The following is a 26,190-nucleotide window of genomic DNA, read 5'->3' as shown; positions in this document are numbered from 1 at the left end:
CACTCAAGCAACTAAATAAAGTCTACAAGTTGAGAAGCAGTTAGCTAATAAGTTTCTGAATAACAAATAAAGCAACGGAAGATAGCTGAGTGACTACTGAATGACTAGCGATACTTTAGTTGAGATTTATTTTCAGGACCGACCTTTCAAGGACACACTGAAACGTGAAGCATAGTACAAAGTAACTAGAGAATAAATAGAGGCAACAGGGTTGTGTTTAATGATAGCGGTGTTTAGAATTATAGTGCCTAAGGAATTATTTGAATGCCGGAGGAATGAACATCTGTATATATAAAACCCCAAGTTAAGGAATTATTGTGTATTGCCCTAATTCAAGAGTGATCAGTAGTGCTTCATACAAGAACATCTGATTATATGTATTGTGCCTGTGAATTAATTCAGTTAATGCTTAGAAGATTTATTTTAATGAGTGCTGTTTATTGTTAAAAGTGTTTGCGGTTATAAAAAGTGTTTGTGTATAAATTGATGAAGATAGAAGATCATCGGTAAGATTATTCCAACCTTTAGTTTTCCTATATAGAGATGTGTGCGAGTTTCATCCCAGAATTTCCTTATGTTAACAGTAACTATCGCGAAGATTAACTGAAGCGAAAATTTGAAGGTGTTTACTTGTAAAGCGGTGTTACTGCGATTTTATTGTATTTTGGAATTTAAGGAACTGTGAGAAGTCTGTAATATAGAGATAACAGATTTATCTTGTTAGAGTTTGTATGACTGTATTATCAGAAGAGCTGAAGTGTTTGTAGTATCTTAATTAGTGATTTGAACTCATGCGTATAAATTGCGATCCTAAATTAAATGTTTGTTTTTGTTAATCAAAAGTTGTATTTTGCCTGAATCTCTTTTACTGCACCATTCATAAAATATTCGAACCAAAAGCGGGAAAATTAAGTTAAATATACTCGGCCAGTATATATAATATTAACACCTGAAAGGAGAGATAGTTGTAAGTTGGTTTATCTTCAATTCTTGAACTAATTCAGATATAAAGTGGTGCAGTCTTTAAATATAAATTTTCTTTATATTTGAATTAGAAATCAACTAGCAACCTTCTATTTTGTTTAAGAACATCATAGTAAATAACAAGTCGGATCCAAAATAAAGGTTAAGACGAATTAGGATCCAACAAAATGGCGCAGCTGGCAGGATTTGAATTCACTAATAAAAATTGTAATATTAAGTATTAAATTTTGTAAGAGTATCAAAAAAAAAAAAAAAGGTGATCCCAAGAACTTTGAAAGTAAATTGAGCGAATCAAGTGAATTGGTTGTAAACCAGAATCAGGCAAACAGAGAAATTATTTTAGGATTCTATTTTTTTTTTAAAGTTATTGTTAATAGATTAATATGGCAGTTTCATCAAGTTCTAAAATGGAAGATAGTGAATTTTTTCATACAGTGAACTCACAACAGGTTTTTCCTCAGTTTTCAGGAACACTCTAATGAACTGCTCACTGAATACCTCAACTATGTCTTCTATAGCAGTTACCAATCTACTGTTGCCAACCATTATCATCATCCTGTCATAATCATTCTGCCTTCTACTTGTCATACATAAAAAAAAAAAGAGTCTAGAATTCGTCTGGGCCTAATTTGCTAATTTCTGCTCCTATTGCACTTTTGTTGTCCTTACCAACTGAGTCACCTTCTAGGCCTGCTCTTTATATTCTTTGTGCAACTGATTATTACCATTCTCAGTGCTGTTTCACTCCATTTAGCTTCTAACATATGTTCTTGATAACTCTCATCAACTGTAATATGATATCCCACTCACAATAACATCTGATGAAGTTATCAGATCTAAAACTTGATTCTTGGATGCCTAAAACTGTCTCTAAATAAATTCATTTTCCTTATTATCAAATGCTATCTCTTCATTCCAATCTATGTTACCATAATGATCACCCTTCCCTTGTTCACTAACTGAAGTTAGTTCTATCCATCTGCACTCTTCCATTTTTCCCCCACCAAACATCTAATTGTTCTGAGCATGTCTCATTCTGATCAATTCATTTTTCAAATCTTGCAGCATGGCAATTTGACTCTTTTTTGCTACCCTTTTATTCTGATATTCATTTCTTTAACTTTCACACTGTTGTTTGCTTTTGACTTTCTTTTGCTTCTACAGTCTCACTTGCTTTTTCATTGTACATTTGTACACTTCCACAGTCTCATTCGCTTTCATCCCATGATTTATACAGTCTTTTGCACATGCAACCACATTAGGTTTTCATTATTTCATTCTGTTTTGCATTCACTCATAATTCATAGTCCAACAAAATATCACACTTTCTACAAACCAATACCTTCTCTCACTTTCTGTTGAGTCTCCCTGTAAACACATCCTGCATATTCTGCCACGTATACATGCTGCACTCTCATGTCAATGAGTCATTCTTTAAAAAATCCAAGTCCTTAATTACATCTGATCTTTCTGCTGTGCAGAATAAGGATCTTGTTCATACTGAAATTTTTTGTATAATGTGCTTCAGAATTTGCTAAAAAAAACTATCTGTAACAAACCCACAAAGCTGTACAATCACACATTTACACTAAGCTATCAAATATAAATACATATAAAAATTGAATGAGATTAAAATCATCTGCACTTTGTGGTCCAAAATGGTTTGATAAACTTTCCAGAGTGATACTTCACAATAATTTTCTTATGATGTATCAGTGTCCTTTTCAATACTGCAGAAATCCTTTATAAGTCATGATATTTGCAAGAATTTCAACAATTAATCCACTCATACTAAGATCCCTCATCTCCTCTGGGACTAATCTAGCAGTATATTCAAATTCTTTTGAAAAAAGAACAGCATATCAGAATTTTTCTCCATAACTCTCTCCAACTTTGCATCATCTGTAAACAGCTGAATATCTTCTCTTTTCGAACCACAAAGAATATTATCAATGGGTCAGTTCAACATAATGACCAAAGCACAGAACCAGTTTGTTGGTCAACTCATCCAGCACTGGTTTGTTGTACAAATAGTAGCATGTGTATTTCTTCAAACCAGATTAACTTACATGTTCTTCCTGTTCAAGGTTGGCAAACCAGGCTAGCCATTATTTTATAAAAATCTGTTACATATTTTTCAATGCAGCACAGATTGTTAAATATTTTTTGAAAGAAATATATCATCTCAAAATTCACAATATAGAAAGTTAATACTCATTCAGTAAGAGATTTCTTCCCAAAAAGCAAAATAAACAAACAAAAAAAAAACATTTTTTTATTTGATTATGAATAGTTTTAAAATTTCTGATTTATTTTATGTTAAATCAAAAATCTTAAGAAAAAGTTCATTAATGTGAAGGATCATCAATGTATGTTCTAAAGTATAGAGATCTGCGCTTTAGATCACACTCTTCTTCTTCTATATATTAATAATGTTTTCATTAATCTCATATCCTATCCTTTTTTCTGATTGAAGCACACCCATTATTCATCTTCATATGACAAATCTTACAGTATTGGTTCAAGAGATTTAAGTTCAAGTTCTTCCATAACCAATGTTGTAATTACATTGAGTTTCTTGGTATTTTCAAAAGGGACAAGAATAGCCTTGCAAGCTTCAATACTACAAGCTCAGTCCTGTCTTATTTCTTGTAAGAAAGACCCCCCCCCCCTTTTCTGGCTTAGATAATATTCACTTTTCCAGTCAAGATCAGATTTCTCTTTTTCAGCTGACTTATACACCTAACCTTTCTTAGCACAAACACCTTATATTCACAGTCTCCTAAGATTCCAAAAATGACTTCATTACTTTTCATGTGTACAACTCCTAACACTACATAAATCTTCAATCCACTCAACCTCAGAATATATGACTATATTTGGGGTGGTACATCTAAAATCTCTCTAATCGTCTTCAGAGATGACCCCTTTCATAGTGACTCCCTCCCGGTTTCTCACAGATGTTCTTGTCCTGCATTATGCCCTTTTTACATATTTTGTGAGCAGTGATCCACTGAAATGGTTACCATTTCAGTGGATCACTGAAACATTTCTTCACTTTCCTCTAAATTTAGAAAAGCATGAACAGCAGCTGGTCAACTCCATAAACAATTCTGTTTCAAACTTAATCAACCTCTCATCCTATTTTTCATTTTATCTACCAAGAAGAATGTCAACAGATTCCTTCTTTTTTCTTTTCCTACACACTGGGACTATCATGTTATAAGTTTTATGACTTCTTCTGTGTGTGTGGTGGGCACTGATATAAAAAACATGTACAGATACTTTAAAATATCAACACACATATAGCATGTGTTGAAATTTTAATACATACTGAAAGTATTATGATATTTTGCACATTAAAAGTAAGAAAAATAAACAGATTTCATGAGGGGCTCAATCAAATGAATAACATCACTGCTATCCAAACATTAGGGGCTATGGCTCAAACCTCTTCATACCCATAGAATTGTTGTGAATTAATATAGATGAATTTCATCACCCAGTGGGAGACCATCATCTTGCATACTGGAGCCTAAGTTTCTTAAAAAGTTCAAAGGCATGTAAGCAGAATTCTTGGTTAATCCTTAAAATAAAGATGTCCATAACGCGAAAGGCAAAAAAAAAAAAAAATATTGTAAATAAAATCTCTCTCTTTTTTTTTTTTTAATCAAGTAACCTTTTTAATTTTTTTTTCCTACTATATGTTTATAACCTTTTGTAATTAGTTCTCTCTCTCTCTCTCTCTCTCTCTCACACACATACAGAGAGATGAAATAAACCTGTATGCATTTTTTGGACAAATGTGTACTATTTAATACCACGCATTAATTTAAAAAATTAGAAATTAAACTTATTTTTTAAGTATTCCTTTGTGGGTTAAAAATATACATACTGAGCAGGCTCATATTTAATATATATGTAAGATATGTATGAAACAAGATTTAATTTATATAATATATGCCAGGAAAAAGATTATACTTTTACCATTGTACGTGCATTTCTGTGTCCTGTGAATTTCCTCTTAACACTAGGCTGTGGTACATTTCTCATCTCTAATTTTTCATTATCTGTATCATCTGACTGTTCATCTTCACTTTTTTGACTGCAAGAACTAAACAGAAGATTCTTTACACTGAATAATGGTTGCTATAATAGTATATAGAGCAAAACATCTGTTTAAACAGCAAATCAATTCAATAATACAAACACTTGAGAAACATTCTTATTATTATACACCTTAAGGGAGTCAAGGACTTATCAAGAGAGACCATACACCACTATGGCTATCATACTTTCTCTTGAACTCACTGTGCTCACCACTTCAAAAAGGTAAACTGTTCTTTCACTGCTCCATGAGAGAAAAATACATTTCTCATTTTCTTTCTTAACCTTTCCCCATGATGAAAAATTTCATCAACTGATATCCTATTAGAATATTTACCATCATATCACACCCTCTTTCTCATGTTTACCAATCTGCAGTTCACATACTCTCAATCTGTCCTCATAATCTACATTCCCATTCCAAAATCCTGATCTTCTTTCTAACATTATGTCCCATTTGGTGCAGGGTCTGCTGTTTATTACTTCCAATAGGTCTACTTCTCCCATGGTGACACACTCCATCTTGGGAGAGTGTATACATATTTGTCTGGGTGAATGTATGAAGGTGACAGACAATCACAAACATCAATGCCCTAGGCATGATTCAAACCCACAGCCTCTTGGCTGGAGAGTGAATATGCTTACCACTCAGCCAACCAGGCTGGCACATTCCAAAATCCTGATACAAAGCAGTGCAGGTGTTGTCATATCAAAGACTTTAAATAGACAAAGTGACTTCCTCATCTTTAGATGTCAATGTTTATTTCAGCATTGCAATTATTCTCTAAGTTGTATTTGCAAATTTTGCTTGGTGACAGTTGAACTTCAACTTCCTGTCCACCATAATTTCAAGATTCCTGGCCTCATCTGTTTCTCCAAGCATAATCCAACTAATATAACATGCAAATGGAAACTTCATGCCAAAGCGTATTACTATAACTTATTAATATGGAATTGACAGCCATTATCATTTGCCCACAGTTCCTTCCATGTAATTCAGATCAAGTGCTGTATATCAGTAGTATCCCTGATTGCCCTATCTATCTATCTTTGCATCATCAGCAGACTTCTGACAGGTCCTTTCCAACATCATTAATGCACAGATTGAACACCAATGATCCAAGAACTAATCTTTGGGGTACCCTAAGGAGCATTTTTCTTTTTTATTTTTAATTCTTTGTGTTACAATATCCTAACATTAAGGCAATAACTGCCATACATAAATGACATGCATACTTAACAAATACCTTTCCTAGGTATTTGTTAAGTATGTCCTGTTCATCATTCACTAATGCATCCTCCATGCAACCAATGTTCTTTAAAGGACTAGGAGGAAAATTTTTTTTTTTTTAATGTCTTGGGCACTAAGACCTAACTCTGTGTTTTCTTATAGGACTTTACACACCTCACACCTCTAACTGAGATGGTTATGGCAAAAAAAAAAAGCTGGCAGTGAACCATATTTTTCTAAATAATGTCTTTTTTTATATCCAGATTAGAAGCATAATAATTTATCTTATGTTCATTCACCCAATCTAGGTGAATTCACCTAGATTGGGTGAATGAACCTAGACAACAATACTACTATCTCTTGATGGATTACTTTACACTTACTAACATTAACTGACAGCCATTATCACTTGAATCAGGCCTACCTCAGTCATGATATCTGGCTGCTTTCTCACCACCGATTCTTATGTTCTAATCAGTTCTTGATGATGGTACATATTGCATCATGTGTTTCAACTCTAATGTTATGAGTTCTAAAACAACATTGTGATATGTATCATAGTCTCTCTGAATCCACAACTATGAACCTACAATTCTACATGAAGTATCTATATTATGCCTACCATGGGCTGTGCAAGCACCGGTAGGAAAGGATTTATCTAGCCATGACCAGATCTATATATTCCCATCTGAGTAGCATTGTTGTTCTTTTACACACCAAAAGATGTTGAGACAAAACTCTCTTCAAGCCAGTGAAGGGCTTCTCATCAACTGAGAGATTCAGAATTCTTTCCCATCTCATCCATTTAAGATTGTTAGAAAAAATATGTGCTCCACTATCTAGTCTATTCAAAGGTGAAAGTTGGTTATCCAAATCATTTATATTCCAATCCCATATCCTCAAATTCATTCAACAGGCTTTCATGTGGTATCCTATCAAATGCTTTAGCAAAGTGCAACAGCATCATAGTTGTCCATTCCTCTTATCCTACTCAGCCATAACATTATTATAAAATATGACCAAATTGCTCAGACCTCCCTTTAGTAAACTCATGTTATTCTAGGTAAAGTGTAGCCCATCTGTGAACCCATTTCTGTATGCAAATTCTTACCAATGTCTTAAAATTCTTCATCACAACTCCTGAGAAATACTAATAGTAATTTTTTTTTCATTCCTGTGGGATCTTTCCTGAGCTTAGACTCAAATTATACAAATATTGTTAACGACTTAACCAGTTTGGCTGAACATTCCTTTAGCACACACACACTGATATATTATCTGTCCCTGCTGCTGAATTCTTAGTTTCTGCAACAGTCCTAGAACCTATTCAGTGGTAATACTGTGTGCCATGTTACATATACCAGGTTGATAGATCTTAGCAAAGTGAGCACTCATTATATGAACAATTTCAACATTTCTAACATCAAGGTACCATTTGCAATCAAATAAGGTTATTTTTCCACATTCGTTCTTTCTTTTACGTGAAGTATAATGATAAAATTCTTTGAACTGCTAATGGTAAATGCAATTTCTTTTCATACTCTGAGATAGCTTTTTGCACAATACTCATAACTTTTTCTAGTCTACACTTTATATATTTATGGGGACTTCACCGTTGAATTGGTACACAGATAACAGTGAGGCAGTTGAGTGTAAGAATGTACATGAAATGCATGTTAGTATTGCAGGCAACAAACGAAAAGGGGATAGTTAGTGTAAAGCATCAGGACAGCGGTGGGACTAATGGGCTTTTGCACTTTATGTACACTAATGCCAGGAGCATTTGGAACAAAGGGGAAGAGTTTTTGACATTGGCTATTTCATCCTGGTCAAAGGTTATTGGCATTAGTGAGACAGAGCTGACAGAAGATGATATAGTTAGTGGGATAGAATGTGAAGGGCATAGTGTGATCAGGAAGTACAGAGCGAAAAGAATGTTGGGGGGGGGGGGGAGTATTATTGATGGCAACTAATGAACAACAACCAGAGAGAGAGAGAGTATCAGTTTAACTGCAGACTAGTGAAAATGGCATATTTGAGACCATCTGGTGCAAGATAGTGGCCAACAGAACAAAACATGTGGTTAGATGTGTTTATAGACCAGGGGATGTAAAGGATGATGAGGAACGTGTGCATCAGCAAATAATCTCAATGAGTGAAAGGCAGGTAATTATTATGTGAGACCTCAACTATGAGGGTGGTCTGAAAAGTTCTCAGCCTCGATCATAGATGACAACACTATCGGCAAGATTTTGTTTTCTTTCTAAGTTGATACATCTGTCATAAGCATCCATGTGAAATTGCAAATCATTCTAACAAGTAGTTTGTTTTATACAGCTGTCTGAAGCAAAAGTGTTGTCTGTATCCCTTGAAATGGATAAAATTGAGTATTGTGTGGTTATAAAATTCTTTGTAAAAGAAGGTTTATTTTCAAAATTTTCAACAATTAAGAAATGGGCCCTGTGTGGGAACACCTATAACCTTCATCGGGCACGTCCCCTAGTGGCGGATCAGGGAATGCTCATCATAGTTTACTATGAAGAGTAGGAGGGAAATAAAATGCCTCGTGCATACCAACAAGATAGCACTTCTCTCATAGGCCGGTCTGGGGACCTCGAAGGTGGCAGACCCACCACCAGACTCTGGTGCTGAAGACTAATCCCCTACAAACCTTAAAATTTCACCCATTAAAAGAACAAGAGATAGCCGAACTGCCTAAATGGTTAACAACAAAGCGAAGATAAAGATACATCAGATACGGAACATGGAACAATAAAAGTCTACATGGAAAAGAAAATGAATTAATAGATGAATTTAAAAAATCGAGATGGGATCTGCTAGCAGTCACAGAAACAAAAAAGAAAGGTCAAGGTTGCCAGAAAATGAAAGATGGATACATACTTTTCTATTCAGGGGTAAGCCCAAGAGAATGGGGAAAACAAGGGGTAGCATTAAACTAATTAAACCAGATCTCAAAGAATATATTACTAAATGGCAACTAATAAATGAAAGGTTGTTGACAATAACTATAGATTTTAAATCAGATAACCAAGTATTCACTGTAATTGTTGCATATGGCCCAAATGATAATGCTAATAAAGAAATTAAAGATGAATTCTTCGAACTCTTACAAAAAAACAACTGAAGAAGTTGAGGGGCATATCATACTACTAGGAGACCTTAATGGCCGGGTAGGAAATCAAGTAGATGAGGAAATGAAACAAGTGTTTCCTCATCTACTTGATGAAAAATAACCCAGAATAATGATGGAGAAAGAATAATAAATCTTTGCCTTATAAATAATTTAGTAATAGCAAATACTATGTTCAAGCATAAAGAAATCCATAAGTTTACTAGAGAAGAGTCCAGTAGAAATGAAAAATCTATAACTGACTACTCCATCATAAGCAGATCATACTGGAAGTATACAAAAAACGCAAGCGTCTATAGAGATCCTGAATAGGCAGTGACCACTGCTTATTAGTATTGGAAACGATCCATAAAATAAAAGTTGAAAAACGTAGAAAAAGTAGCAAGGAAATAAATCTTAAGATAAAGAACTACAAACTAAAGAAAGAAGAAACAGCCTGTGTATAAAAGTAAAATAGAAGAGAAGATGAAAGAAGTAGAAAAAGAGATACATGAAGACCAAGATGCAGAAAGCCTATCAAGTTCAAAACACTTCTAGAAACAAGCAAAGAAATTTGTGGTGTATCATTAAATAATAAACAGAAGAAACATAAAACACCCTGTGAACTGAAGAACTAAAAAGAAGAAATTAAAAAGAAAAAGCAATTGTGGAAGAGATATATAACATCAAAGCTGTAGGTTGATAGAGAACTATACAACAACCAAAGAAATAAAGTTAAAACCTTAGTGAAAGAAGAGAAAAGAAAATGTTGGGAAGACTTCAGACATACTTTAGAACAAATTTTAAAGGAAACCAAAAACTCTTCTATAATATTTAAGAAGAATGAGGTCAGAGAAAGAATGCCCCATAAAGTTTATAAAAAATAAGGATGGAAAGTTACTCACAAATTCTGAAGACATCATGGAAAGATGGAAACAGTACTTCCAAGAATTATTGGAAGATGCAGGACATGGAAAAAAATAGAACCCTAAGAGCAAGACATGCAAACAAAATAGAAGATCAAAGTGAGGAAATTCATGCAAATGAACTGTTAGCAGCAATAAATAAAACAAAACTGAGCAAATCAGCAGGCCATGATCAAATAACACCAGAAATAGTAAAGAATTTAGGAATGAAAGCCATAAAATTTCTTTTACACCTATTGTCGTATGGAAAAAGAAAATTATTCTGAAAGACTGGGAAGTAGCAATAATAATCCCTATATTTGAGAAAGGAGATAACCGTAAATGTGAAATCCATAGAGGGATTTTGCTTTTAAGCATTCCAGGAAAATTGTATGCCCGTATTTTAGAAGAGAGGCTTAGGAACCAAATAGAGGATACACTGGACAAAATGCAATATGGCTTTCGAAAAAATAGAAGCACACGGGATCTTATCTTCAGTCTTAGACAAATATCAGAGAAAACATTGGAATATGGAAAAGAACTACATGCATGTTTAATAGATTTCAAGTTCCCAGACACTATGGCAAACATTAAAGAAAAACAAGTTACAAGATAACTTAATAGCAGCCATACAAAGCCTCTACAAAAGTAATAGAAATTACGTAAGAACCTGTAATAATAGATCAAAAGAATTTGAAACAAATGTAGGAGTGAGGCAAGGCTGTATATCCTCAGCCTCTTCTATTCATTATAGTAATGGATGAAAACTTAAAGGCATGCCAAACAAAAACAAAAAAATTCCACCTAAGATATGGGAAACTGAAAGAAACTAGGATTTCACATATGACTTTTGCAGATGATGTAGTGATTCTAGCAAATACAGCTGAAGATTTGCAGTACAACATCAACATTTGGTATGAAGAAACAAAGAAAAGGAATATGACCATAAATATAAATAAAACTAAAACAATGATCATATCTAGAAACCAACCAAAACACACAATAAAAATAGAGAATCATCAAACTGGAACAAGTTCACTCCTTTAAATACTTGGGATCATGTATACAAGAAGATGGTAGACTAGACACAGAAATTAACAACAGGATAACTGGGAGAACAAAGCTATTCTATGCAATGAAAGGCCCACTCCTAGATAAGAAAAAAGTTACCCAGAATACCAAAATGGCAGTGTACCATTCCGTGTTTGTACCAACATTAACACACAGTTGCAAGTCTTGGTGTTTAACAACAGGAAACACAAATATACTACAAACAACAATTGAAATGAAATATCTTAGGAAAGTGGCACAAAAAAAAAGACTAGACTGAATAAGAAATCAAACTATAAGAGACAGCCTTCATGTTGCACCTCTGAACCAATTCATAATACAAGCCAAATGAGGTAGTTTGGACATCTTAAATCGAATGGAAGAAGGAAGAATAGCAAAAACTATATACGAAAGCCAGAAAATAGGAAAAAGAAACATAGGCAGGCCCAGGAAAGGTTGGCAAAAGGAAATTAAAGAAAAATTGGAAAAGAAGGGAATTAACTGGAAAGAAGCAAATCAACAAGCCTTGGACAGGACGGCATGGAAATCTTGATGCTTAAAAGCACAAGAGATCATAGACGAAGAAGAAGAAGAAATGGGCTACCGATTTTAAACATCGCTGTAGCAGCCTTGAAGATGATCCACATGAAGGCAGTTCAAAAAAAGTGTAACAACACCAAAAATCATTGATAAAGTGCACGATATGGGATTGGATTACTGGCAAGTCAAAGTGCTTAAAATTGCTGAGCCTATAGGCATTTCAAAAGAACATGTAGTATATATTTTGCATGAAGAATTGAAAATGATATATCAATGAAAATTGATATATCATTGAAGATGATATATCAATATATAAAATTGAAAATAGTAATAAATCAGCATACAAAATCAGTTTTATTTTAACAAATAAAACTGATTTTGTATGCTGATTTATTACTATGGATGAGACTTGGATTCATATTACATACCAGAATCCAAACAGCAATCAAAACAGTGGACAGAAGCCGGTTGTTCAGCACCAAAGAAGACAAAGTCAGTTCCATCAGCAAAAAAAGTCATGGCATTGGCGTTTTGGGATGCTAAAGGCATTTTGTTTATTAATTATCTTGAAAAGGGTAAAACGATAACTGGGGAATATTATTCTGATGTTTTACCCAGACTAGACAAAAAAATTTGTGAGAAAAGACCCAGTTTGCAGATAATCAGGATAATGCACCTGCCCACAAAAGTGTTTTGGCAATGGGAACATTAAGGGATCTGCACTATGAATTGTTGGAACATCCACCCTATTCCCCAGATTTAGCTCCCTCTGACTTCCATCTCTTCCCAAAACTAAAACTCTTCCTCACTTGGCAGCATTTCTCTTCAAATCAAGAGGTGATTGCAGCTGTAGAGAGGTATTTTGAAGATCTTACTGAGAACCACTACAGACGGGATAATGGCAGTGGAGCACCACTGGAATAAATGTATTAGTCTTAAGGGAGATTATGTTGAAAAATAAAAATCAAGAAGGAAATGGAATTTATGTAGTCACTAAGAAATAATTACCTGAGCAGCATGTTGTGGAACATACTAGGGGTTTGAGAGCACTAGATCTGGTAAATTCATCAAATAATTTGTCTAGCACAATATGACCACATTGCCACCAACTAGTGCAAGTGATCATATGGTCTTGACCTGAGAGGAGGCTAAAAGTGTGAAAGTTTTGGTTAAGAGGCAATGTATGTGGAATTACAAGGCTGATAGGTATGACAAGCTTAAGAGATTGCTTAGAATTAGTGCCATAGCATGTAAAACTGCAAGGGCTGAGTGTTAATAGTGTTAAATGTATGAATATCATCATTCAGCTGAACGACAAATAAAGAAAACTAAGTGGAGAGAATTCAAGGAAGAAGGTGACCAGCTGACACACGAGCAGTACAAAGCAGAGGCCAGAAGGGGAAACAAGTGTGGTAAGAAAGGCAAAAGCAGAGTATGAAAGGAAATTAGCAGGTAGGCCAAAGATAACACCAAAGAGTTCTTTCGGTATGCTGCAATAAAAGGAAGAATGTTCATGGCCGAATGATTTTAATGAATACCGATGGCAGGGAGGTAACTGAATTAGGTGAAACAGTAGAATTACTAAGTTAACACTTTGCAAGAGTATATCATCCAAGTGGAGACATTGCAGTAACAAAAGAGGCAACTCTGCATTAAAAAAACCTGTTTCTCACTCTCCTACTCACACCCTCTTTATACAGTTTCTAGGGATGGCCTCTGGTTCTCCCCTGATCTTATCTGGAAACTGAGGTAAATGAACTGGAGATGAAAGCATATTACAGAACCTTGTGAATACAGCTATTGGATTAGATGGTATACGCTCGCATTTTACATGAAGGTGCTAGGGAATTGTCAGTGCCCTTGATCACATTGTTTAATCTAATTCTCAGCTCTAGGTTAGTCCTAAAGGGGAGGGGTGGAAAGAAGGGAAAATAGTTTTCCATTGCATAAAGAAGGCTACAAGACTGATGTAGCAAATTACCAACCAATCAGCATATCAGTAGTCATAGTCAAGTTACTGGAGATGTTGGTCAAGATATAGAATGGATAGACAGAAATGTGATACTATATGGGGGGAGGGCAACAGGGTTTTGTAAAAGGTAGATCATGCCTCACTAACTTGCTCACATTTTATAATACAGTGACAGCTGAATTGGATAAAGTAATATATGTGGATTTTCAGTGTTACTGCTGGAATTTGCAAGTTTTTGACAGGATACTGCATGGATTTCCAATCAGTAAATTGCAGCATATGGGAATGAATATAAAGGTGGTGAAGTGAATAAGAGTGTGGTTGATGGAGAGATAACAGAAAATAGTTTATTCAGAAGTAGAGTACAGTAGATGGCCTATCGGTGTGCCACAGGACTCTGTTCTTGAGCCACTGCTATTTAATTTGTTCATTAACAATATTAAAAGGATCTAAGAGGAACTCTTCAGTTGTTTGCCAATGATGCAAAATTGGTAGAGCAATAGTTAATACAGATGATGTTAAAGTTTTGCAGGATGATTTGGATAGACATGCAGTACAGGCAAAGGAGAATGGAGATGTCAGTTTAATGTGGCAAAGTGTAAGATTATGCATTTGGGGATGAAAAATTGGGCATATTAGTGGATAGGAAGTTACAGTTTAGAGGACATATAGCAGAAGTGGCCAAAGCAGCTCATCAGATTACTTGGTTACTGAAGAATACCATGACAAGCAGAGACGAGCAGGTTATTATACCTGCTTGTCTCTTTATAGAGCCTTGGTAAGACCCATCCTGACTTGCACCAGATCTGGTCACCTGGGTTTCTTGGGGATGAAGAGGAGATGGAAAGAATCCAGAGGTGAGTTACCAAAATGGTATGAGTTCTATGGAATGAACCTTATAAGGACAGGTTGAAGATTTGTGGTTTACTAAAATTTATTTACAGGCAGAAAATGGGTGATATGATTGAGACATACAAATTATTATTACCCAAGACCCCATGGAGTCAAAGACTCATTTGGGAGGTCCTTTTATCATACACACATCTCATCATACCGTGTCTTAAACACACTCAAACTCCTTGCAGACACTACACTCTCAGGCAAGGCATTCCAATCATTCACAACTCTGCACGAAAAAAACCTGCCTCTCACTCTCCCACTCACACCCTCTTTATACAGTTTCCAGGGATGACCTCCGGTTCTCCCTTGATCTCCCACTATTTTCTGAAGAACCTCTCCAGCATTGATCTTATAACAACAACCCCTAATAACTTGTAGGTATCTATCATATCTCCCCTCTTCCTCCTGTCCACCAGACTCTGCAAGTTGCATCTTCTCAATCTTTCCTCATACTCGACATTTCAGAGGTTAGAAACTACCTTAGCCAGTCGCCTCTGGACCCTTTCCAACATCTCTTCATCCTTCTGAAAACCAGGTAACCAAATCTGGGCACAACAGTCCATGTGTGGCCCAATCAAAGCCTTATACAATGGAACAAGAATCTCCCTACTTCTACAAGTCAGTGTCGTCTGCATTATTCCCAGAACCCCTTGTGTTGTCTTCGCAATTTTGGCTATGTGTCCCCTAAATTTCGGATCCTTATCCACTATCACCCCCAGATCTCTTATTTCCTCCACCTCTCACAATATTATTCTCACCAAGCATAAATTCTGCATCCCATTTTTGTTTTCCAAATTTTAAAACCTTACATTTTGCAACATTGAACTCATATCCCCATTCCCGTGCCCAATCACTCAATTTATTTAAGTCTTCTTGTAAGGCCACAACATCCTCTCTACTCTTCATGGTTCATCCCAACTTTGCATCATCTGCAAACAAATAAATATCTCCAGCCAAATCTTCACCAATATCATTAATATACAAGTTAAACAGTAATAGCCCTAAAACAGATCCCTGAGGCACACCACTAGTAACTTTCCTTTTCCTGGATATCACTCCCCCATACACAACTTGTTGATGCCTATCAGATAGCCAGTCTCCAATCCAATGCACCTAATCTAATATCCAACTCCATCCACTCTAGTTTGACTATCAACTTATCATGCAGTAATCTATCAAAAGCCTTTGCGAAATCTAAGTATATTACTGTGTATCCTTCTCCTCTGTCCATGGAAGCAGTCACCTTATTGTAATAAGTAAGTAGATTACTAAAACATGACCTCCCTTTAGCAAATCCATGCTGTCCATCAAAGATAATACCATTGTATTATCGGCACTAGTGTTGCCATAACACGTGGCGGTGAATTTAGCTGTGCTGAAGAAAGCAAGTTTTTAATCGATGAATAGTCCATTTTTTTTATGTTTCTGAGTGCTAAATTGTTTCTCTGGAATACGAGTGTACTACAGCGGTTGTTTTTTGAAGTTAGTGCTGTCGCGATATTGTGTACTGAGAAGACGGGGCGGATGCATAATGGTGGAAGACAAGACGAAGCTAAATTTTCATTACTGTATTTAGTTTTATTTCATTTTATTTAGTGTACTTAATGTTTTGTTTTGCTTGTAATTATTTATACTTTACTTATTTATTTATACTCCCTAACACTTATTTAGCGTTTATTTTTGAAACTATTTTGAATAATTAACGATTATGCTAGTAGTCCCTCGGCAGTAACGAATGATGGCGGATTCAGCTGCAGTTGCAAATGGCGTGTCACCAAGTCCTCCGCCATTTAGGCACTCTATTATAAGCAATATAATAAGGGAGTTTATGGCATGCAGTATTTGCGGCACGTATGTGTTTCGGGAATTGGATATCTGGCTTGTGAGAGAGGATGGGGTGTGTGTGTTTGAAGTGCAGGCAGTGGGATGAAATAAATGCAGCAGATATCTCAATAACCGACCTTGTTTCTTGAAGAACGGGAAATGAATACAGGAAGACGAGTAGTGTGATAGGAGAGAATGAAGAAAAAAATGTGAATGAGAAAATAATAGTTGATAGTGTAGAAGGCGTGAGTGACTGTGAAAGTTTAGGAGATGGTTTTGTTTGGGAGAGTGAATTTCGATTTAGAGAGACTAACCTGCAGAGGGAGATAGAGGATCTGAAAGAGGAGATGGAACATCTTGGGAGAAGTATGATAAGTATGAAAGATGAGATTAGAAGAATGGAAGAGAGAAATGCAAGGAAAATTGGAGTAGAGAGAGAGAGTTTTGGGAATGATAAGAGAGGAGAGAAATTTGTGAATGATAAAAGAGGAGAGAATGGAAATAGGAGAGAGAGGTATGGGAGTGCTAGAAGAGAAGAGAATAGAAACAGTAGGAGGGACGGAATGAGAGAAAGGTATGGCAGTGCTAGAAGAGGAGAGAATGGAATGAGAGAGAGAGGTATGGGAGTGCTAGAAGAGAAGAGAATGGAAACAGTAGACGAGAGGGAATGAAAGAGAGGTATGGGAATGCTAGAAGAGGAGAGAATGGAAACAGCAGGTGAGACGGAATGAGAGAGAGGCATGGGAGTGCTAGAGGAGGAGAGAATGGAAACAGTAGGAGAAACTGAATGAGAGAGAGGTATGGCAGTGCTAGAAGAGGAGAAAATGGAAACAGTAGGAGAGAGGGAATGGTAAGAGGTATAATGTATGGGGACTCAATGATCCATGGTGTTCAAGATAGGATGCGTGAGGAGTGTTTGCCAGGAGTAACGATAGAAAGGGTGACTTTGGCAGTTAAGAGAGGTGAAAGGGTGGATGAGATGATTGTGATGGCTGGAACACGACTTGAGTGGTGGTGTAAATAGGGCAGCAAGAGATATGAGATTCTTGCTTGAGGTGGTACGAAAGAAGACACAGAGAGGAAAGATAGTGTGTGTGTGTGTGTGTTGCCTAGGTATGATAATGACGAACAGAGCAGAAGAGCGATAATATTGAATGACATAATAGCTAGAATGTGTGACAAGAGAGGACTGGAATATGTGGATGCTTGGAGTGCATTTGAGGACAGAGAGGAATTGTATGCAAGAGACCACTTACATTTGAATGAGGAAGGACGTAGGCATCTGGAGAGATTGCTGTTCTGAAAAAATCAGTGTGTCCTAGGAAGGATGGTAGCAGGGGTGGCCTCTTGTGGAAATGGGTATTTGGGAGAAGGGGGACGACATTAGGTAACACTGAGCCCAGTGGAGTCTAGAGGGGATAATGCTAGGTATAGAAACAACGCATTTATATGCTATATACTAATGCCAGGTGTATCTGGAATAAGGGAGAGGAATTGGTGGCGCAGATAGCATCAGCCTGGCCAAAAATTATTAGGATCACTGAGATGTAGTTGACAGAAGAGGATATAATAACAGGAATAGAAGTCGCTGAGTACAGCATTTTTCGGCAGGATAGGGGGAAAGCGTGGTGGTGGAGTACTGCTTATGATAAGTGACGACCTATGTCCTCTAAGAGTGGAGACTTTGGAAGGCAGTGACACTAATGATTTTGAAAGCATATGGTGTGAGGTAGAGGTGGGCAAGACAGGATATTTAGTGGTATGTTGCTACAGACCCAGGAGTACAGAGGGTAGGAACCAGGAAATGTTTACACAGTTGAGTTTGGAAAGTGCAAGAAGAATGATTGTTATGGAAGATTTTAACTACAGTAGTATAAACTGGGGAGAGGAAGATGCATGTAGTAATAAGGGAATGGAATTTCTAGAATTCTTGAGGGACAAATGTCTTAGGCAACATGTAATAGAGGGAACAAGAGGTTCAAGAGTTTTGGATTTGGTTATAGCATCAGAAGAGTTGATAATAACTGAGATGACATCTCTCCCACCAGTTGGAGAGAGTGACCATATGGTTTTGACTTTGAAAATGAATAGACATGCAGGAGTATCAAAGAGACGGGAACGTATGTGGAATTATAAGGCAGGTGATTATAATAGTCTAAGACGTCAACTTGGGAAAGTTTCATGGAGGGAGGAGTTGGAGGGGCGGGATATCATTAGTGCGTGGGAAATTATGAAAGAATATTTGTTAGCAGCAATGGTAAGTTGTATACCACGAGTGAACAAGAGGACACAATTTGGAGTAAAGTGGATGACCAACAATATTAAACAGGAATTGCATGCGAAAAAGAGGCTATGGAAGAGATATAAGGAGACAGGTGAAGAGAAGATGCATGAAGAGTATCGACACAGGCCAGAAGAGTGACTAGTATGGTAAGGAAGATGAAACTGGAATATGAGAGGAGATTAACCCTAAGATCCAAAGAAAATCCTAGGGAATTTTTTAGATATGTGGGAGTAGAAATGACTGTGGAAGAATGATACTGTGGGATAAAAATGAGAATAGAGTGACAGAGCAGAAGAGCGGTAATATTGAATGACATAATAGCCAGAATGTGTGACAAGAGAGGACTGGAATATGTGTATGCTTGGAGCACGTTTGAGGACAGAGAGGAATTGTATGCAAGAGACCAATAATAATGAATGCAGAGGACATAGAATTGTTCAATGAACACTTTATTGGAGTATTTCATCCTGGAGGAGTCAGTTTTAATGCTAGAGGGATTGGGCAGGTTCAAGGTTTGCAGGTACAGGAGGAGAGTGTGTTTCAAATACTGAGTACTCTGGATGTCAGTAAAGCTGCGGGACTGGATGGTATTTCACCACAAGTTTTGAGAGAATGTGCTAGGGAACTGATAGTGCTTTTCAATGAAAGTCTGGCTGCAGGAAAGGTGCCCATGGAATGGAAGGAAGGTAAGATAGTGCCATTGCATAAGGGCAGTAGCAGACTGGAAGTGTCTAATTATAGACCAGTTTGTGTGTCATCAGTAGTTAGTAAGATCTTGGAGAAAGTAGTGAAGGACCGTATACAGCATTGGGCAGATGAGGGTAATGTTATCTGTGAGAGTCAACATGGATTTGTGAAGGGGTGCACTTGTTTTAGCAATATCCTGGCCTTTTATGATAAAGTTACAAGAGCATTAGATGAGGGAAAGGCATATACTGCCATTTTCTTAGACTTAGTGAAGGCATTTGACAGGGTGCCACATGATAAACTGATATTTAAGTTGCAGCACATGGGTCTGGATGTCAGATTGGTCAACTGGATTCAGGATTGGCTGTCCGATAGGTATCAGAGAGTTGTGTACAGTGGGGCAGTTTCAAGAAAGCAGAAGGTTACATGTGGTCCCACAGGGCTCAGTACTGGGACCTATATTGTTCAACCTTTATATCAATGACATTGTCAGTGGATTGCAAGGGGATATTCAATTGTTTGCAGATGATGCGAAGCTGGGAAGGATTATTAGTAATAGTGCAGATGCAGCAGCCCTGCAAGAGGATTTGAATAAGCTAGATAGATGGGCAAATGAATGAGGGTTGGTTTAATGCAACAAAATGTAAGGTCTTGAGGTTTGGGAAACATCGATGGGACACTGCATACTCTATGGGAGGAGTTATACTGGAGACAAGAGATCTGGGGTTGATGATTGATAGAAACCTGAAATTTAGGGGACATATTGCAAAGGTGGTGAAGGTAACACAGAGGATTGCTGCAATAATGAGAAGGACACTGACCTCCAGAGATAAAACAGTTATCATTCCGTTGTATAACACCCTGATCAGACCACACTTGGACTATTGTTCTCAGATTTGGTCCCTAGGATTTGAAGGGGATAAATTAACTGTGGAAAGGGTACAAAGGCAGATAACAAAGATGGTTTCAGGACTATACAATGACAGTTATGAGGATCGGCTGAGGGAATGTGGACTGCAGAGTTTGGTGGATAGAAGAAGGAGAGGTGATATGATTGAGACTTTTAAACTGTTGAGAGGTGGTTACAGGGTTGAGTTGACACTGGGGAGTTCTTTCACTTGGTTGAACAGCGGGAAGGAGTGATGACAAGAGGCCATCCCTGGAAGTTACGAAAGGAAACTGTGAGCAAGAGGGTGAGGAGTGGTTTCTTTGCATGGAATGCATTGCCTGATGGAGTGGTGAGAGCGAGAACGGTCAATGAGGTCAAGGAGTGGTATGATAGACTTTGTTTTTTTTATTGGGGGGACCCCCCTCGATGAGTCTTGATAGGCTTTGTGTTTCTTAGGAAGTACCTCCCACGACGAGTCTTTTGACTCCATGGAGGCCTGAGTAATAATAATAATAATTTTGGATCCTAGTTCTCACAAGCTTCTCCAACAATTTAACTACAACATCACACACAGATAGGCCTATAGTTTGATGCTTGAGTTCTATCACCTCCTTTATGAAGTGGCACAATCTTGCCCTCCTTCCACTCATTAGGAACTTGACCCAGTGAAAGACTCGTATTAAAAGAATATGTCAACTCCCTGGGCACATTCCTTCAGAATACGTGGTGATATATTATCAAGTCCGACATCCTTATTTACATCTAGTTTGCTCAACTCCCCATACACCTCTTGCTCCCTTACAGTCAGTCTCTCTTTCCCCATCATCAACTGTTCTCAATCTCTCAATGAAGTCACATTCACAAGATTGTAAGACCTTTACGAACTGCTCATTAAGAATCTCCACCACACCTTCTGCAACAGCTGTCTTTATACCACTTTCTCCAATCAATGTAATCCTTCCATAATCATTCTTTCTTTTGCTGGCTACATATCAAAAGAACACCTTAGGATTCTTTTTTGGCATCATTAGCTAACTGCTGTTCATACCTCTCTTTAGCTACCCTCACCAACCAAGTCACCAAATTACTGAAGTGTTAATGATATAATCACGTAATCACAAGAAAGATATTTATTTAACCAAATATTTCGGTCTGGAAATAGCAGACCATCGTCGGTGGTATTACAATGGTCTGCTATTTCCAGACCGAAATATTTGGTTAAATAAATATCTTTCTTGTGATTACGTGATTATATCATTCAGTCTTATGTCGCAAGTATCCTTAAAACTACTGAAGTGTTGTTACAAGATTGATACAGAGGAAATTTTTCAGCAGAAGCTTGGTGGCAGGAGAACTATGAGCCCTTCTTGAAAACTGAACATTGAATGGGTGTATGAGTGCATTAGGTTGCCAGAGTCTGCTGTGGGTGCTAGGCATGATATGATGTTTAGGAACTCTCTTGATGAGTCTAAAGACTCCATGGAGTAGCCCATAATAATAATTCATAACTCCTCTCATCTTTATTCTCATAGTATTCCTGCCACATTATCTTCTTCATTATGGTTCTTTTGCTTAATAAAGTTGCACATCCGTTTCACTCCTACCTTATTTGTTCATTGAACTGTAATGACACATTGTGATACTGCATCATTAAGCATTTTTACAGTTTTCTATGCAATGCTGATATCATTCACATTCATTAACTGATACACAGTAATTTCCAGAGTTTGGGATAATTTCCAGCTTTGTAGTTTAGCATATAACTTTTCCTAATTAGAAAGTCCATATACATTGCTACTTCTCACATTAGTTTGGGATTATCATTGTCACAAATGGGTAACAAGAAAGTCATATCCTTAACTGAGACCACTTCTGATGCATGTTCAAATCTAACATGCACTGACATTGAGTTCCTTCTTTCACATGCTGCTTGAGAAAGTTTCTTGCACTAGCTCAATAAATTCTCCTTCATTCTTATCATGAGTCTTATCTGCTAGCCGATCAATGTTTGGATAATTTAAATCTCCTATAATGATCTTTCATTTAATGCCCATCTGGGTAATTTGTGAATGCATTTCATCATCCCTAGCAATTGATCTCCAAAGTTTGCTGCAGCACTTAGCACATATTTCATCCTGTTAGCCTCCACTTCATTCCACGTAGTCTCAAACTTATTGCTACATTTGAACATTGTTATTATTGCTTATAAGACTTTCTGTCCACTGGAAACAAATCATCTAATATCCATAGCATTACCTTCTCTATTTCTTGTGTCCTTCTTAAAAATACAATATATTTTACACTCAATTCCAGTTACTACATATCTCTGCCAACAATTTTAGGCTGCAATGTATTCTCCAAGGCAACAAATTCAATCTCATTGTTCTTGCTGCTTTTGGCATTTGTGTGTGTTACCTCCTAGCCATTTTGTATACTTACATCTGTAGTCTTCTTGACTGAGTTGAATAACCTCCCTTCCCCCAACCTGCAAGCACAATCAAAATGTCTGAACCCAAAGAGATCTAGCTTCCCTGAACTCCACAAATTAGGTCTCACCCAATAAATACTTCTTCAGGCTCAAGAGCCTGGGGAAGTTATTTCTTCTAGATAGACTTCCTTCTTAACTTCATATTTTAGTAATAAACAATCAATTTTCTCTCTCTTTCTTCATTCTCACTTCTTCTAGCAATCCTTTCATATATGCAAGTTTACATTAAAAGTAAAATGCTTAATAATTTTACATTAAAAAATCAACTGAACACACACATATGTATAGTTTAATATGATATATAAGGTAATCCTTAATGGCTGTCATAATTATTGCAAAATGTGTTATTTTTTTGATTATTTTCTCTGCATTAAAAAAATGCCACTGTGGTGTTTGCAAATCTCAAATACCTAAGTGACTAGACAACATGGCACCTGGTACTATATTTCTTTACAATATTTAGATTTTGCTTTATAGGTTATGTACACTACTGGCAGCTGAAGTAATTTAAAATTATGCACTGAATATGATTGATTCTCAGTTGAATATATCTGAATGTCTTTTAAGTTACACATTTGTTTGTATGAGGCGTTAGATTTAAATTCAAGGTAACAAATTAAGTAATTCTGGGGATCCATTTCAGAAATATTGCTGAAATAGCTGTGAGGACTTGTATTATCTCTATCAGCATGAGAAATTTCAAAACCAGTTTTATTTCTGACGAAAATGCAGGAGCCTTGAGGGAGGGGAGAGCACTAAAATTATCCAAAAAAAAAAAAAAAAAAAGGGGGAGAAAAGCTAATTCATTGAGAAGTCCAGGAATAATGCTCATCATTTGCAGTTTCAAATCAAGGTGTTTGCAGATGAAGAAACGTGCTGCTGTTTCATATGCAGCATAGAGACATGAATTAATCAGAAAGAGAGAAAAGGTATAAATATGAGTGGAGGATAATGCAGAAGAATTGTTAGCTCAACACTAAAGAAGGAATGAATTATTTGAAGATGAAACAATGGAACTGGAAGGTTGGAAAGGTATAGCATTGTATGGTGAATGATCTTCATGCAGGCACTCTTGTTACTGTCCCTCTTCTCAGATGTATCTGAGAAGAGGGACAGTAACAAGAGTGCCTGAGGCTGTGGAGTGGAGAGGATGTGACAGAAATGACTGTACTGTTTGGAATCGATGATTTTTAGGGAAGTGTGAATAAGGTAGTACAGGATTTGAACACATTGTTAAAACTAGTGAACTAGATGAGGGGCTAGAGAGAGAGAGAAGTGTGTTGCCAAGGTATGATAGCAGAGAACTGAGGAGAAGGACAGCAATTATGAAAATGACATAATAGCTAGAACATGTAGGAAGAGGAGCTTTGATTATGTGGATATTTGGGATAAAATTGAAGGTAGAAGACAATTATCTACTGTAGATGGTCTGCATTTGAGTGAGAATGACAGAAAAAAAAAAGAACAGCATGTGTTCAGGCAGAGAAATTAAAATGAGATAGTATGCCTGTGTAAGTTATTAGGATAGGTGTGAGACAAATTATGGCAGCATGACAGATAGGTTAACAGATAATAATATAATATAATATACTGATGGCAACAGCATTGCCATCAGTATATTATTTTGAGCATATTTTGGGTTGACAGGAAGGATAAAAGAGGTAGTGAAGTATAACAACCTTTCAGAGTTTATCAGATACCTCACTACCTCTTTTATCCATGAGGATGCAGTGATAATGGCTTTGAGGCCATTTGGTATGAGGTTGAGATGAACAGGAATTTCACATATTTAGTGCGGAATGTAGATATTACATATGCCTACAGTCCTTAGCATATGCGGTTATAGGCTATGATGTGGAAGAAGTTTATTCTGAAATGTTCAGACATAAGTAAGGTCGAAGTTTGGGATCCGCTGATGGGAAACTGCATACTCTGCTGGAGGAGCTGTACTAGATAAAGTGGAAGAGGCAAGGAACCTTGGGATGATGACTGATAGAAACCTGAAGTTTAGGGACATATAGCAAGGGTGGTGAAGGTAACTCAGAGAACTGCTACAATATTGAAGATGCTGCCTAGCAGAGATAGAAGAGTGGCGATTCCATTATATATAGCACTGATCAGACCACATTTGGATTACTGTGCTTAGATTTGGTCACCAGGAATTGAAGAGGATAAATTAACCTTGTAGAGAGTGCAAGACAGATAACAAAAATGATATCAGGACTGTATAATATTAGCTATGAGGGTGGACTGAGGGCATGTGGACTGCAGTGTTTGTTAGATAAAAGAAGGAGAGGTGATGTGATTAAGACAAAGTGTTGAGAGGTAGTTAAAGAATTGACACTATAGAGGCCTTTCATATCTAAGAACAAGGGGAAGGAGCAAGGACAAAGGAGGGGGGGGGAGGTCATTCCTGGAAGTTTCCAATGGAAGTCGTAAGAGGATGAGGAGTGGCTTTTTTCCATGGAGGTGTTGGACCATGGAATGAACTGTCTAATAGGGTGGTAAGAGTATGAACAATGACTGAGTTTAAGAAATGGTATGATAAACTGTATGTTGTTTAAAGATGGGCCTCCCATGATGAAGCTCATAAATGGGAGAGCCAGAATGATGATAATAATAAATATAAAAAATTAAAAACTCTTAGTTCTCCTACCGCAGTAATGTACTATAGCTTTATTTTTAATCCTACAATCCTTAAATGATTATAATATAAAAATAACTTCAAAATTATTGATTATTTCTCTCTGCATCTACTAAATCAAGGTAAAAATGGCAGGATTGCTATTCCTCATATGAAATATGCTGCTAAATATGTTTCAAAGTGATCTTAGGAAGTCTCATTGCAACCCTCAGTCAACAACAAAATATCTGCCAACTATCCTCTTAAAGACAAACATGCTCAGCTGTCACTATCAGATGTTAACTGAACGACATACTCACACAACCTATTCTACATAGTCTCAATTAGACCAGCCTGACATTGACACTAGCAATAGGATTCTGGGGTAATACTAAATTGTTTAATATTTTGCTTCTTGGTTTAACTGCATGATGACAGTAATAGTATTAAATGATAATTTAATGAATCTGATATTTTGTCCTTGTCATATATCTTTTTAGTTTTCATCCATTTGATTCTGTGCAGTATATCCATGGCATGGCATGGTCTGCTAGACCTAACTAAGCATAATTAAAA

General features: G+C 36.6%; 1 protein-coding gene across 5 annotated transcripts in view; it reads right to left on the bottom strand.

Annotated features, from left to right (window-relative positions):
- Positions 1 to 26,190, bottom strand: part of LOC150094267 (DDB1- and CUL4-associated factor 6-like) — a 422,923-nt gene that overhangs the window by 44,994 nt on the left and 351,739 nt on the right. For all 5 annotated transcript variants that reach the window (XM_090411919.1, XM_090411918.1, XM_090411920.1 and 2 more), the window contains exon 15: positions 4,972 to 5,098. In XM_090411919.1, the coding sequence (XP_090268045.1) occupies positions 4,972 to 5,098 (127 nt within the window). The remainder of the gene's footprint in view (positions 1 to 4,971; positions 5,099 to 26,190) is intronic.

The sequence above is a fragment of the Typopeltis vanoorti genome, chromosome 22 (genome assembly GCF_054136105.1).
Source record: "Typopeltis vanoorti isolate ZY-2024b chromosome 22, IOZ_Tvanoo_1.0, whole genome shotgun sequence".
Classification (NCBI taxonomy): Eukaryota; Metazoa; Arthropoda; class Arachnida; order Uropygi; family Thelyphonidae; genus Typopeltis; species Typopeltis vanoorti.
Note: the sequence above shows the minus strand (reverse complement) of the source record. Positions and strands in the feature narration are given on the sequence as shown.